Here is a 15803-nt window from a genome sequence, read left to right on the forward strand (position 1 = left end):
CCATCTTCAAGCTGCCGTAAAATCTATCGGGGTGTGACTACTGTCTCATTCTGTTCAGTAACAAATTATGGTTCCATATCTGAATTCTATCGACAGCGTGTCGAGACGATGGTAGACGGCGCTTTGAACTTAGATTGAACCCTGAGTCATATAAGCGAGCAGCCAGTATGGGGGGAAAAAGAAGATTTTTTTCCCCCCCCCATACTGCCTTTTCATGCTAATTGTCCCTCTTAGATGAAGCGATGATGGATCCTAAGCTAAAGCTGCTGCATAGTTTACATTGCAGAGGCAGACGGAAACTGAAAACTGGAGCCAACTTATTTTCCGATCTGGAGAAATTTGTTTGGCAGAACCTCCATTTTATAATATATATACATATATGTGTATACATATATATATATATATATATATATATATACACACATATATATATATATATATATATATATATATATATACACACATATATATATATATATATATATACACACACATATATATATGTGTATATATATGTGTGTGTGTATATATATGTGTGTATATATATGTGTGTGTGTATATATATGTGTGTATATATATATGTGTATATATATATATGTGTGTGTGTGTGTGTGTCTCTTTGGGGCATGAACAGTGCTGCCGACTGGGGCAGTCCCCCACCCTTTGCCCATAACACACGCACACACACACATGTGTTGAGCTGGGGGTGGTTTGGAAAGAGGCAACAGTGACAGAGAGGAGAGCACTGACCCAGATAGTCTCTCTGTCCCACCCTCTCTCACTCAAACACACTCTAAAGAATAAGCTCAGCGAGGGTTTTTATTTCGCTGCTTCCATAAATCAGCCTTTCATTGCCGTTATCGTCCAGTTTTAATTATTCTAACTTCTGCCAGAAAACAGTGCAAATATAAGTTGGAAATAGCATAACATATTTCAAAGGAGTCTCTTTAAAACTGCATTTATTTGTTCTTGAATACAACATTATCAATGCATCAAAGTTTACATGAAATACAATTAATGCTTTTGCTTTGTTTTCTAAGATAAGCAGCAAATATGTAAATGACAACAAATAAACGGTGAATTCAGCCTTATTTTAATGTAATATAAAAAGTCAGAGTGAGCAGGAATAAAGTTTAATGAGCTGAGAAGACTCAACCTAAAGTTAATAAAACAAAACTGGATGCTAAATAGATTATCAATCCCAGTGTTGTAGCACTACACAGATTAGTATCATCTGTATTTTCCAGCATCCAGCAAATATGGTGTTGGCAACATTATTTTTGGTAAAACTATATAAACACATTGATATGAGCCTGCTTCAGAGCTTCTTTTATCATAGCCACTCTGGTTGACATGGATTAAAAAGGTGGTGTGACGTTGTAAGGAAGGAGAACGTGTAAAGTGTCTTACCATCTCCGGAGGATCGCTACACTGTGTTTTAACATCTCAGGTGTTGTCATTCACATATTTCTATTTCAGTTGTCAGGTGACAACATAAGTATATGACGGTGTTAAAATGCCAAGCAGGCTTTGCTTTATTCACAGAGTCAAAGGTGAGAAGAGACAGTCACACAGTGCCTGCTCCCAACCTTTGTTTGTGTTTGCATTATTTGATGTTTCACTACAAGTTAGAAATGTGTGGGTGCTTTTTGTGTGTGAAAAATCTAAACACAGCATGCAAGTTAGTCTCAGTCATTATTTGTGTTTTATTTCAAAGCAGTGGTTACAGGGGATGGAATCCCAAGCCAGGATGCAGAAGGGGAATGGAAAACTTAATCATGTCTCCTCTCTCCATCTCTTTGCAGCTCAGCAGTAACAGACTGGTTGTTCTGAGCGGGTGTGAATGTGTGGGACCGTATGAGGATGAAACAGAGCGTTCAGTTCACGCTCAGTGAGTCTTCACCGGATAAAAATAGACTTTAGAAACATTGAGATTGGCCTGCGTGAAGCCCAGGGACAGACCCTCTTGTGGGTGATTGCAGAATGACTCCGCATTAAATCTAGTTTGTATCAAAGGATTTGTAACCCTGTGGGTTATTTTCACAATAATTTTGGCTTGATGTACCCTTATGGTGTTTTGGGGGACCTAAAGCGAGCTGTAATTTTGATCACTTAGATCATTAATGATAGAAAAGAGCTCAAAGTGACCTATTCAGATGGCCTGTTTTGTCCACTGTGACCTCCCCCACTGTCATGCTCTGCCATGGCATTTGCTGGACAAGTGTAGTTGTTTCCACTGTCACACTCATGTTAGTCAAGATTAACAGTCAAATCAGTACTCGTCGGAACAGGCGGTGTTTTTGCAATCTTCTATTGTCCAGTTTTGTGTTGAGCCCATGTGAACTGTAGCCTTGGTTTCTTGCTCTTACCTGACAGGAGGCGCGCCTGCTGTGGTCTTCTGCTACTGTGGCCCATTTATTTATACATTGTGCATTCAGAGATGCACTTCTGCATGCATTGGTTATAATCAGCTGTTATTTTAGTTGTTATTGCAGTCCTATCAGCTCAAAGCAGTCTCGACATTCTCGTCTGACCTCCGACATCACGTGGCATTGTCATCCAGAGTATTGCCGCGCACTGGACATTTTCTGTTTTTCAGTCCATTCTCTGTAAACCATAGAGATGATTGTGTGGGAAAATCCCAGCAGATCAGCAGTTTCTGAAACACCCAGACCAGCCCGTCTGCCACCAACATCCACGTCGCATTCAAAGTCACTTTTCTTCCCCATTTTAATTAGTTAATAGATAATATTAAAAAGCAATTGAACAGGCGTAGCCTAACTATAGACTGTGAATAAACCATTGAACATGGCAGAAATGACATCACTCACTGGTTCGCGACAACCTTTCTGAAGTCTGGAGTTTGTCCTTGTGGAGATCCAATTTTGTTTTTCTGGAGCCTGAAGTGACCATTTTTGAACGAGTGTCTGGTGTTTTAACATCAGGTAAAGACAGCTCGGCTAGCTAGCACGCTACATCTGTAGGCTATATGCATGCATGCCCCAGATGGCAAGAATTGTTTCTCAGTGCTAACATATAAATAGATTTTAGACTTAAAATCATATTTATGTGATAATGAATGAGTCACTAACACCCTAAAGGAAAACCTATACACACGTACACACTGTGTCAGCTAGCAGCTATAGCAGAGTCTGTTGGTCTGATCTTTAATCATGCATAACCTTGATTGAGTACAGTTTAAAAGGATGCCTCCAGTTAGGATTAATCCCCGATACAGGGTATATAAAGCTCGGGAAACGAGCTATGTGGTATATAGTTGGTGAGCACTACAGGCACCAGTTATCTTTAGTGTGTGGGACCAACTCTATTTTTGTAGTAACTCATGTTAGTCACTTTTGTGCCCTGCAGTTGTTTGCTTGAGAAATGACTCGTGTGATTATGCTGTTGTTCGGAAATCAGCTCTGTTTAAATGTGGGCCGGGTCACAGGAAGGCTCGCTGCAGTTTTCTCATCTACAACGTGTCACAGAGTCTGCGGAGAAAACACAATCTGCCTGTCTGTTTTTCAATCCTCTTGGTCCCTCTTCTACCCCCACCCTGACTTCCTGTGGTAGGATCAGAGGCTGACAGGGTCACACCCACCCCACCCCTTTTTTTTAAATTCCTGGAACTCCACAGTGGGACCCCTCCTCCGGTGGGGGAGGCATGCATGCATGCACGCACACACACACACAAAAAGGCATCTTGTCATTCCTCATTTATACACACACAACATGTGCATATCTCACTATCACTCCTTGTTAGTGCTGCTCTTCACACACACACACGCCTCGTGGCCCCCTCTGTGAGCTCCTTCCTCTTTTGCTGCCTCGTCTGGGAGCAGATGTGGATCAAGTCGGATTTGCGAAAAGATTCTCAGTGTTTGCTTCAGTCTATTCACAGTGATAAAGTAGGTGTGATTTCTAAGCTGAAGGATAAGAACTGAAGTTTAAATGCTTAAAAAATTGAATTATTTTGTCCCCCTGTAATTTACTCCTCACATGGTGCAGTCTGAACTGCTAGAGAGCTATGAACTCCGCCCAGCTGGAGCTCCAGATTGGGTTTAAAACAAACGGAAACGAATTATTTGCAAATCATGATTAATCCAGGTCTGGTTGCAGCACAGTACTTTTCTGATCCGATTTGTGCTTTTTACTCTTTAGGCATTAATTAACAAGTAATTAAGAATTGTGAAGGAAAAACCAGTCAGAAGAGCAAAATGCAAGGCTTTGTGCTTGTAGCATGATGTTCTGCAATGTATAACTTTCGTATTATTGTGTAAAACTCAATTTTTACATAGTGAGCGACATATCAAACCTGTTGTTTAATAGCATATTAAAACCCACCTGCAAGTATGAAGAATATTAAGTAGACAGTGAATCGCTGAGATGCCTTAAGAAAGAGGAGTGCAATTTCAATAATATGCTTGAGGTTTTCTACATTTGGAAGAAATGCTGCTGCAGTAAATCAAATGAACCTGTAACGCCAGGCCATGGGTGATGTGTTTGGTAAGTTTGACATACTTACATTATGAACAAAGTGTCATATTTATACCTCGTTTCTTGGCAACATTCACATTTTCCAAAGCAATCCAGTGAGCCGGATAGGTGGTTCTGGTCCCCCTAGGCCACCTGTTTCAAACCTCTACTGTATGTGAATAATGGACATAGTGATCACGACATCATCATTCAAGCTTCTAATTTTAACTCTTGTGTAACGTTGTCAGCTAATGCTAGCAGACAGTGTTAGCTCCAAAAGGTACCATCTCGCACATATAGTCAACGACAGGTCTAGTTCAGTGTCTTGGATAAACTAATGTGAGGAGAAGACATCTACCTGTCACTCAAGGTGGCCACGCCCCTAATAATGCTGAACTTCAGCCTTTTTTTTTAAAGAGGTGAAACAAATTTTATCTTTTGTAGTTGTCCTGAGGGGGAGTTTTATGCACAAGGCTGTAAGCATGTTTATTTCTGCTGGAAAGTTGGACGAGAGGAACTGCAGGCTCTGGAACATCCCAGGTAACATTACTTTTATGCCCCTGAGGTTGCTGCTGCTTCGTTTGGACTAAAATAAGCTGGCAACTCTAGATTGTTGTGAATAAACCTACTCAATCAGGTATGGTTTAATTTTTTTTTAAATTTGGTGCAACTGGCTGGTCAAAGTTGACTTTAATCGGACGTCCCAGGGTTCAAAAAATCTGAATCTACCCTCTGTGCTCTGATAGAAAACTTGCAAGCCAAGTAGCAGCTGCAGGTGTTTGTATTCAAGCCTTGGCATGCAATAAAGAGTTGGAATTGAGGTGTGTGTGACTTAAAGCTGCTTGTAGAGTTTTTCCTTTAAGATGTGGAGTCTGCATCCTTCAGCTCTTTCCAGTAGACCAAAACAACAATCTCCACCAAATCTGATTTAGCTGGATTGAAGTTTTTATACATTTTTAGTTGCCAAAGTTTTCCCCAAAATATGTTAAATGTTGTCCACAAATGTAATTTGGCAAATTAAATCAACCTTACAAATACATTTGTTTATGGTCTTTTCTGTTGAGCAAATTCACAAATGTTCTGATTTAATTGAGCAGAGCTTTTGTTATTTCTGTCGAACTGAAAGGACAAGTTTGCCTTGAATGGCTTTTGGAAACGTGGCCATTTACAGAAGAGAATAGATGATAATGAGGCCTCTTCAGAACAAAACACAGGACCAAACTGCTAACTAGTGAACTGAAAACAAAATAAAGGGTTAAAGCACAAGGTGTAAAGGAAGGCTTTGTGTGCTGGAACAGACTGTTGATGTCGCTGTTAGCGCTCTCTGTGCTTTTAAATAGGCTACATTGCTCCAGTTTTCACAGCGCATACTGTTAATTCATGAAATCTAAACTGCAGTTAAAATGTAAATGTGCTTACGAGTAGTTTATGAGTAGTGTGTGTAAATTTGAAGAAATTCTTAGAGTTTTGTCATTTACATAAGGTTAAAAAAATCAGGAAAACAACAACAACTGTTGAAATAAGTCAAAGTGTAAACTGTGATGTAACTGTGAAGCATCCTTGACTGTTTTCTGGTCTTGTTGGTGCACAAACCTCTTTCGTGGTCTCTGATGGATTTTCCTGTGTGATGTTTAAGGTCAGAAATGGTCTCTGAAGCTTAGAAAGGAAGCTTGTGGTCAAAAATACCACAGAGAAGTGCCCTGAGCAACTCCAGGCCCAATAAAGTAAACGCTGTTTCAAACTGTATGAGTGGGTGGAGTTTGGTGAAATTCAGGCTCTTGCTTTGTGGGGGGTTGCCAGTTGGGGGGAAGGTGAGGCATCAAGCTGCCTTTACCTTTGTTTAGAGACACAGAGGGGGCTCTGTCCCCTCACAATGGAACTGAGAGATCAGTGTGTGTCCTCTGTGTGCGTGTCTGTGTGGGAGGGGTTGTGCTCGCAGCCACACCCAGGCTGATTGGTCGAGGCCCCACCTCGCTGTGGAATCCGCTGGGGCTGGGTCACATGCCAGCCTGAAACACACCACCATGGCCTTAGAGTCTCTGTTTGCCCTCATAGGCTGGAAAAAAAAAAACAGGAGAACATCAAGTGATGATGTAATTGTTACTGTCCTGTGTGGCAGAGCGCAAATGTGTCCGATTCTCAGCACACTTCAACAAGTTACGTGTCAGAAAAATATTTGAATTCTGAAGAATTCGGTGGCGTAATGCTTAAAATACCGACGCTCACTGCATTCGATAATGTAAAATATTTTCTCTGCTATGCTGACATAACGTATGATGGATTGTTTTAGGTTATGTGCTGGTGAGTGTGCTCTCCAGCATTGTCATTAAGTCCTGCTGGCAGTTTAACTTGTTAATTATTTACCAGACTGAGAGAAACTTCTCCTCACTGTGAAAACAACCACAACAATGCTGTTAATACTTAATTATTTTGCTTAAATAATATATCAAACCTTTTATTTTGACATTTTTGCCCTGCTTCTTCTGATATTATTTCATATCTCTCCTGCTGCTACCAGCTGTTATCTTTTCTTATTTAGATTGGCTTCACTTGGCTTTACATAGACAGCTAACCCTGCGCTGTGCAGCACACAGCATTGCGTTTCCCATTAAACAGCTGGGCGTGCGGCAGGGTCGCCGCTGCAGACAGGAAGTCGAGAACTTGTTTATCTATTTCAGCATTTCTCGCACCGTGAGAATTTTACATAAAGAAGCGCAACTGGAATAATCTTGCTATCACTTCCCGTTTCTGTTCTTTTTAATGCGTGGGTTTTCAGTGTTTCGATGGTGGATTTCACACTAGGAAAGCACACGCACGTCAAGCCTTTTTAGCTGGTGTTTTTAATACGTCTTTTGAAAGAATGCTGGTGGTTTCTGTTGATGATGTTTGTGTTAGCTATGGGACTTTTCTCAATGTCAGCTGTCTGTGCTGACTCTTGCTCAGATGTGAACAAAAAATATGAAAGAGAGGGGTTTGAATTTCACCCTGATATCGATCGGTTGTTTTCAGTCACCGGCTGGGTTAACCAGAAGTTGATGTGCTGATCTCACAAAGTCACATTCTGTTTAAAACCACAAAACTGTAAAACAAACTTCTCAAACGTCACCTTTAACCACATACCTGTCAGCATGAGCTGAACTCGAAGAGGAAGAAAAGGAAGTGCGGTAGATTGCTTGATGTACTTCTTTTACAACTTTCGTTTATATAAATATTTGGTCATGACCTGGTGGCTGTGTATTAATAGAAGGATAAAGACAGACACTGAAATATGCCAGTCACATTGTTAGGCACACCTTATTAGAACTGGGTTGGAGATTTTCCTTAGAGAATTTGATCCTTGTTGCTGCACAATCACGAGCTGCACATCCAGGATGTGAATCTCAGGCTCCACCACTTCCCAAAGGTGCCCTGTTGGCTTGAGATGTGTTACTGTAGAGGTCATTTGAGTGCATTGAACTCTGTGGTCAACAAACCAGTTTGAGCGATCTGAACTTTGTCACATCGTATGTTATCCCACTGGAAGCAGCCATCAGAAGATGGGTACGCTGGGTTATAGGCTGTGCCATTTAAGTGATGCCCAGTTGGTGCTAATGGGCCAAAATGTGCCTCACACCATTACACCACACCATCCTGAACCACTGATACAGTGCAGGTTGGATTTATACTTTCATTTTGCAGCAGAAATGTAAACTCATCATCATTTTTACGATGTCCAGTTTTGGTGAGCCTCAGTTTCCTGGTCTTAGTTGACAGGAGCGGAATCTGGTGTGGTCTTCCGCTGCTTCAGAGATGCTCTTCTGCATACCTTGGTTGTAATGGTTGTTACTTAAGTTATTGTTGCCTTCTTAGGGGCTTGAAGGAGTCTGGCCATTCTCCTCTGACCTCTGACAACAACTAGGCATTTTTAACCCTGAGATTTGCCTCTTGCAGGATGTATTTTTGAGAATTATAGGCACACCTAATAAAGTTACAGATAAATGTGCATTAGTTTAAATTTCCTGCATCCTAAACTTTCTCATTTTGAAGAATATATATAGAGTTAAACAAGGAATATGACATTTATGGTGCCTTAGATGAACTAATTAATTAACTGTTTAAAAATGTTCTTATTTTTAAAGTCAGAAATTATGTCTTAAACCCTTTTCTAATGTGGTAAATGCTGTTTTATATGTAATTGTATTTTTTTCCCCTTCATATTATGTTACACTGTCTTGACTACTAGACTCAACGCAGTTGGTTCTTGCTGTTATATTATTTTAGTTTCACTGGCTGCCCAAACCTACTGAAACCTGTTTAAAATGACTGTAAACATATTGTAGGTATAACTGACCTCAGCTCGCTTTGATTTATTCTTATCTGGCTCGTGATGGACAGGAGGGGGAAAAAAGTTCTTGTTTTACTGTTTTTGTTTCACTGTCCTTTATGTACAGTCATCATATCAAAAGTAAGACACATTTCAAAATATGACTGTCTCTAAACCTCTTAAAAAATGTAGGTCAAATTATGCTGGATTCCACATCTGTGGACATTTTTGGTACTGCTTGCCAAACTATTTGCAAGTTGGTGGAGAGTTTTATCTGTAGGGACTTGCATAATTCTTAGATAGAGCTCAGAAACTGTCTAAGAAAGGGAAAAAAGGGGAGAAAATTGAGACCAAAAAGAAGAGAAAGGGGTGTGTACATTTCTAAAAGTGTGTGTGTGTGTGTGTGTGTGAGTCCCTCTGCCTTGGCACTCTTCAGCTCGCTCTCTCTCTCTTTCTCTCAGTGTGTGTGTTTGTCTCTCGCTCAGCTTCCAGAAAAGGGTGTGTCTGCCTGCCTGCCGCTGAAAGGGAGGGAGGGGTCAGTTCACGGCTACTCCTCCCTGCTCTCGCTGTTATTTCTCTTTCGTTCTCATTCCCTCACTGGCAGCCTGAGGATTAGGCCTTTGTCTCTCTGCCTCCTCTGTCTCTGTCTTTGCCTTTAATTTTCCATCTCTTTCAGACAGAGTGTGAGTTTGTGTGTGTGTGTGTGTTTTTGTGTTTTTACCCCCTCTTCTGGCAGATTTTTTTGAGAGGAGGTTATCTTTAGCAGGCTTTCAGAGTAGAGGTAATGCTTGTAGTCATGACCTTTTCCCTCCAAACTCTACTAACCCATTTCCTGTCTTACTTCCTGTCCTACCTGGCACTTTTCTCCTCTTCATTCTTTCTCTTATGCTCTCTTGTTTTCTGCTTTCTTGCTTACTGCTTTTTCTCCTCCTGCCCACTTTACTCCTCATACCTTCCTCATACCCTTTAACACAACCCCCTCTCCCTTCACCCCCTCTCCCTGGCCAGGAAGTTTGGACTTTTTTTTCTTACCTTCTTCTCACCCCTCCTCCTCCTCTCTTGTTCTTCTCAATTTCTCCCCACCCCCATTTCATCCCCTTAACGACTCCCTTATCACCTCTTCTCCCCCCTTTCCTGTCTTTGCCGACCTTCTGTACTCCTCTTTTTGTGACCAAACTCACCTTCCTCCTTTTAATGCCATCTATTGTACTTCTTCTTCTTACTCAGTGTCAGTCAACTCCAAAGCAGAAGAAGAGTGCGGTCAGTGCCCGGAAGAGGCTGAGGAGCCCGGCCAAGCAGAGCTCCTTGACCCAGCAAGAACCGCCACCTTCTTCATCACCTCTGCCGCCCACAGTCCAGGAAGAGGAGGAGAAGAAAGAAGAGCCCGCGACCAGGCCACGGCCAACGCAGGGAGAAGAGGAGGAGCTGAAGGAAGTGGCGACACAGTCTGTGAGGGTGAAAGAGGAAGAAAAGAAAGCAGAGGAGGAGGGCGAGAAAGACATGCCCTCTGTACAGATCAAACCAGAGCCAGAGGAGATGGAGTGCACGGTGAGGAGGGGGAGACGGGGGGTTCGGTGGAAGCGATTGGTTGATTGATTGGAGGGGAATGGGGTTAAAGAGGCAGAACGCTAGATGTGTGGCTAGATGGATGGAGGTGAGGAAAATGGGCGTGTGCAGGTGGGGCTGGGAGTCGGTTCTGCGATGATCAAATGTGTTTGATTATGTCGATTTCACAATGAAAACACACACACACACACACACCGCGGTCAAATCACACAGACAGCAAAGGTTACTTCAGTTACTTACCTGGCTTAAAAAGAAAGCTTTAAATCATGTCACGCGTAATGAACAGAGTATCAGTTTGTGCAATATTGACACAAACTTCTCAAATACCGCCTTAAAAAATGTATCAAAATTCACGTTTTCCCAATACTCGAGAATCGGCAGCAGACAAGGAAGCAATATGCATACCAGAGCAATCAGCTGGATCTCTCAGATGTCAGCTTCCCGCCTGAGTATTACAAAGTGATTACAAAGAATTTGAGAAGCAGGCAGATAACATGACTAGGCACTTTTTTACTCTATTTAATTACATATCCTTCCACTTATGCAGATTACGTTAGGTCAGATCCTTCTTGTGATCCGGTGCCCTCTCGCTGGTCTAGGCTGTAAAGTGGAAAATGAACCTACTGGTGCTCCCTCAGAGATCCACCTAAACCAGCGCTGCTCAGCTCTTCTGTCTGTGCATCATGATTGGCGGTTTAGCAGCTTGATGGCGCTATTTTAATTCAGTACAGCGTTCAACAGATTTTGAGGTTTGCAACTTTTACTCTGAAAGCCCCGGACCTTAAAGAAAAAGACTGGTTTATCAGAGATTGCATCTTATTTTGATAGTTTTGCACATGCTTCCTGTCTGTAACAGTGATCCCTGTTTTAATTGCAAAATGTGACACCGTGACGTCATTTAAGTATCAGAACAAAGTGAGCCGATAATCACAGGTCATGCTGTTTAGGAGGGAAACATCCCCCCCCCCCCCCGGGCGACATCAATCACAGTTAACCATTCCCTGTTCCCTGTGCGGTGTGTGCACGTACCAATTTTACCTGTGCCACTGTTATTACAGTGATGCTGGCTTACTTTCAGTTTCAGTTTTCAAAGAAAGGAGTTTATATAATTTTTCTGTTTCCTTGTTTGTTTCTCTAGAAAGAAGAGACACATTTGTTTTTCTGGATTTTTGGTTTTGGTTTTTTTAATCTAATTTATGGTTGAGTTTTAGTAGAACTGCAAATCAAGACCTGATCTGACATAAACTGGCAATCATTGTGTCTTCATTAGAGCAAAAAGGACACAGTTATCCTTCTGCACTGGATTCCCTGGGATATTTCCTGGTAGTGGTTTCTGTCAAGCTAAGGCCTGACAATAATCGTCTTGATTAGGATTCGTGGATGCAAAAACATTGTGTCTATAATAAAGTCCGTGCTGGCGGGAATTTCGATTTTCCTCTGCGCATTATACCGCATACGCCTTGTATTATACCGCATACAAGGCACGAGCACGGATTTTTGAAATAACTGTAAATTTACTTTAGGGTTAATTTATGTTATTTCAAGCTTGATATTATGATAATGTAGCTGTTGGCTGGTGCATCAGCTTCACAAATCCAGAAAAACGTCCTTTTCATTTATATGCGTTCACCTGAGCAAATAGATTGTGTACAGGTTGTGCAGTTTAGCAGGAATGTGTGCTCTTTGTGATTGAAAACTTGCACCTGTTTGCCTGTGACAGCAGGCTGTTAGGCTACGTCCACACGTACACGGGTATTTTTGAAAACTGAGATTTTCCGTTTTCGTTTTAAAAAATAATCCCGTCCACATGTAAACGCAGAAATGAAGGAAAACGCTGCTAGGAACATGCCAAAGCAACAGGTGGCGATATATTCCTAACCGTGTAGAAATGTTGGCCAATCAGAAGTCTAGAAGCCTCGGTGGGAAATAGTAAACAAAGCTGGGGCATAGAAGCAGAACCGAGTCGTATGTGTGGAGGGACAGTAACTGTGTGTATATGTAAGCATTTAAACACTGCAGAGAGTAGAATTAACAGTAACAGTATTGTAGAAATGTAGAATAGGGTGAACACGTTTGCCCAAACCTTATTTAAAAAGAGATCATGTTGCGATTGGATCATGCCAGCTGTCACCCACACATCCTAGCCATTGAGTCAACAGTTCAGCAGTCATTGCTGCATTATTTAAGAAGAAAACTATGAGCACCTGTGTGTGTGTTTGATTTTTATCTCTGTGTCAGACCTGTACCTCTTTTATGAATTCATCTCTTTTCATTTTGTTATTATTGCTACTATTTTGTTTTAAAATGGGAGTAAACTGCCTGTTTTGTGCTTTTTGACAAAAAATTAGTAATTGTTTCACATGTTTCAAACAAGCTTTGTCAAAAACAGCAGGGTTTGAGTTAAAGCAGCATTACATCAGAGTCAGAATAAGCTTTATTGGATTCTGATCAAGGAATTGGGTTCTTTTGGGTTTTTTCTGTGCTCTCAATGTACTTAACAGATACACACACGGACAATAACAGCATGTATAGTGTATTTATAGGTGCAATGATGCAGTAGTGCACAGTGCTAAGCGTTTCACAGCATGACGTCTGTTCAGTTTCTCAGGCTACGTCCACACTAGCCCGGATAGATTTGAAAACTGCGTTTTCGTCTGGAAACGCTCCGCGTCCACACTAGCGTTTTCAGTCGTTTTCACAGAGTTGCGCGTCCACATTGAAACGGCCCAAAATGCTTATGTTCCAGTCCTGCGCATGCGCAAAAGCGAGTGGGAATTAAAGAATTTTAAGAAAAGCTATCTGGAGCATGTACAAACTGATAATAATCTTTTTTAGAGCTGTCAAAATTGAGAGAAATCAAAACAACTGCTGTATAATGGCCTCCGCTATCTTTTTTTAATTTTTCACGTGACTGCATCACATGACTAAAATGCGTCATCGTTTCAAACGCATCGTTTTTCCTTGAGGAAAATGCCGTCTCAGTGTGGACGGGAAGCCAAAACGGAGAAAGCCTCAGTTATCCAGCGCTGAGTTGAAAGGAGCTGGACTTCCTTTAAGGGTCATGAAGACAAAGAATCCGTCCCTTGACTGGTAGTAAGCTTAACGACTCACAGACCATCGGGTGGGTCAACAACTCTCAGGACTACATCCACAGCCTGAACCCCCACTAGGAGTTAAATACCTGGTGCTCCCCCCATCACCTTTTAGAACTGAAAAAGCACCGCAGATGTGAGATAGGAAACATTTCCTTAATCTAAGAAGTCCAGCTGCCTTCAGTTGAAGCACTTAAGACTTCACTGCGTGACGGGATGAGTTGACGATATAGAGGCGAAGGGAATGAGGGACGTGTAAGAGAACAAATTTGATGCAGGAGTGAGCAGAGAGATGTTTGCGGGATGGGTGAGGTTGAACTGAGCAAGCGTGGTGGTTAATTTTAGGAAGTATGAGGAGGAGGAAGAGTTTGGTATAGTTGTGAGGTTGTTTTAGTTTTCATGAAATACTAGATGATATCTCGATGCAGTGTTCAGCTATGGTGGTGACCGAGGTGTGGCCTTTCATGTTCTACTACTCTGAAGTCTGGTTGAGGTGCAGCTGAAGGGCGTGTGCGTGGTTGGTGCATTGTTGTGTAGCGCAGCGGTCTCCAACCTTTTTTGCGCCACGGACTGGTTTTTGCCCGACAGTATTTTCACAGACCGGCCTTTAAGGTGTCGCGGATAAATACAACAACATAAAACTAGTACCGGTACTGAAAAAAAGAAAATTTATTCATAACACACGTGAAAAGACCCAGGAAAACCGAGTAAACGATAAAAACGATAACAAAATAACGCTGAAAACCGATAAAAACCCTGAAAACTACACATTTCACACGTGAGCCTCAACTCTCGCGGCCCGGTGCCAAACGACTCACGGACCGGTCCGAGGCCCGGGGGTTGGGGACCTCTGGTGTAGCGTATCCCTGTGCATGACCTCCACGGTCAGACAAAAATTGCCAAGTGGGTCTGATGGCGGAATTTACGTCCCTATCGGGGTTACAGAAAACTAAAAACTGCCAAAAACTGTAAAGAAAAATTGGTTATTTTTGAGATTTCAGATTAAGATTTGACAAATGGTGGTCGACTCCACTTCCAGGCCAGTGGAAGTGGAGCCTCTCGGGGGAGAAACACGGCTTCTCGCAAAGGTTACAGTGAAGCTTTCCGCTTGGCTGACGTGATGGTGGAAGATTAGGCATGGTCTGACATTAGTGGGTAAAGTTTAATGGATGGGTAGAGTTGTAGGAAGTCATTAAACACACTTTGTAAACAAACATTTATTTGCTCTCATGTGGAAAAAGTCTGTTAAGGTTGTTAAGGTTTTGCACTTCAAGCAGCAAATTTCACCTTTTTTAATCCCGAGTGGCTTTTCAGGGAGCGCATCAGCAGAATGAGCTCCGTGAAATGAATAGTGAGGAGGTCAGAGGTCGCAGCCAAGCCAAGTTTTACATGACAAGAGCCTGTGGGATACATACTGACGAAAGTCCTGCTGGAGTTACCCGTGAATTCCCCAGCGGATTTCATTCTCAGGATCAGACTATTTATGGCTGAGCATTTACTAATAAATTAAGCAGCATATATCTGCATCTTCTGTCCTTCTGATTGATGCAGAGGAGTTTGTCTTTTTCTGGTCTTTGCTCAGAAATACACACCAATAGAGATTTTCCCATAGACTGGGAACCAAGAAACTGAGCTGCATTTTGTGCATTTTGTCACATCTTAACTCGTCTCTGTCTTTTTAATATTATTTTAGGCTCATCTAAGTATTTACAGCTTACAGTTGTTCAGGATGGATGGGTGGATACTTTATTCATCCCCTGGAGGAAATTCACAAATTCCAGCAGTATCCACAAACATTTTAGACATAAAATAAATACTAATAAATATTGTAAACATTGTAAAGATTATGAAAATTAGGATTCTGAAAGTAAACAAATCAAAGTTATTTTATGGCATTTCCTTTCAAGAAAAGATTTTATATCTTCCGGGCTTCTAAAAAAGGATTGCAGCGTATGTCGATATATTTTTAAGCTTCTCATAGTTTCACAGCTCATTTGACATGTTATGACTGGTCGAGCTCACTCATAGGAAATAGTCATGTAAAAGAAAACACTCTTAACTTAAGTTCAGCAAGTCAGAATTTTATTGAATTAAAAAAAAACACTGATAAGGCACTTATGCCACTTATTCTTATCTTTTTAATCCTTCGATAAAGCTTTAGGAGTATTTTGCTCATTGTTTGTTCTTCAAATGTTGCACTCGGTTCCCTCGCTCTCCTCGTGGCTATTAGTAGTTGGTGCGCTGGCTAGTTAGTTTGTCATCCTCATTATGGATGCAGTGATTATTGGTGGCTTCACTGCTGTGTGCCAATTAAATATAATTACAAGCCGATAAATACATGGGAGCGTTTTTGTGTCGCCCTGGCC

At 41.6% G+C, this 15803-nt stretch overlaps 1 protein-coding gene across 6 annotated transcripts in view; it reads left to right on the top strand.

Moving 5' to 3' along the window:
- klf8 (Kruppel like factor 8) overlaps window positions 1-15803 on the top strand; it is a 90245-nt gene that overhangs the window by 37089 nt on the left and 37353 nt on the right. For 3 of the 6 annotated variants that reach the window (XM_085421302.1, XM_085421303.1, XM_085421301.1), the window contains one exon: window positions 10007-10327. In XM_085421302.1, coding sequence (XP_085277428.1) covers window positions 10007-10327 — 321 coding nt within the window. Of the gene's footprint in view, window positions 1-3800; window positions 3909-10006; window positions 10328-15803 lie in introns of those variants that run through there. The other 3 variants (XR_014913580.1, XM_085421299.1, XM_085421300.1) reach the window with 2 other exon arrangements.

Source organism: Rhamphochromis longiceps, linkage group LG10 (assembly GCF_057381845.1).
Source record: "Rhamphochromis longiceps isolate RC_006_pf linkage group LG10, R_longiceps_female_GT1.1, whole genome shotgun sequence".
Classification (NCBI taxonomy): domain Eukaryota; kingdom Metazoa; phylum Chordata; class Actinopteri; order Cichliformes; family Cichlidae; genus Rhamphochromis; species Rhamphochromis longiceps.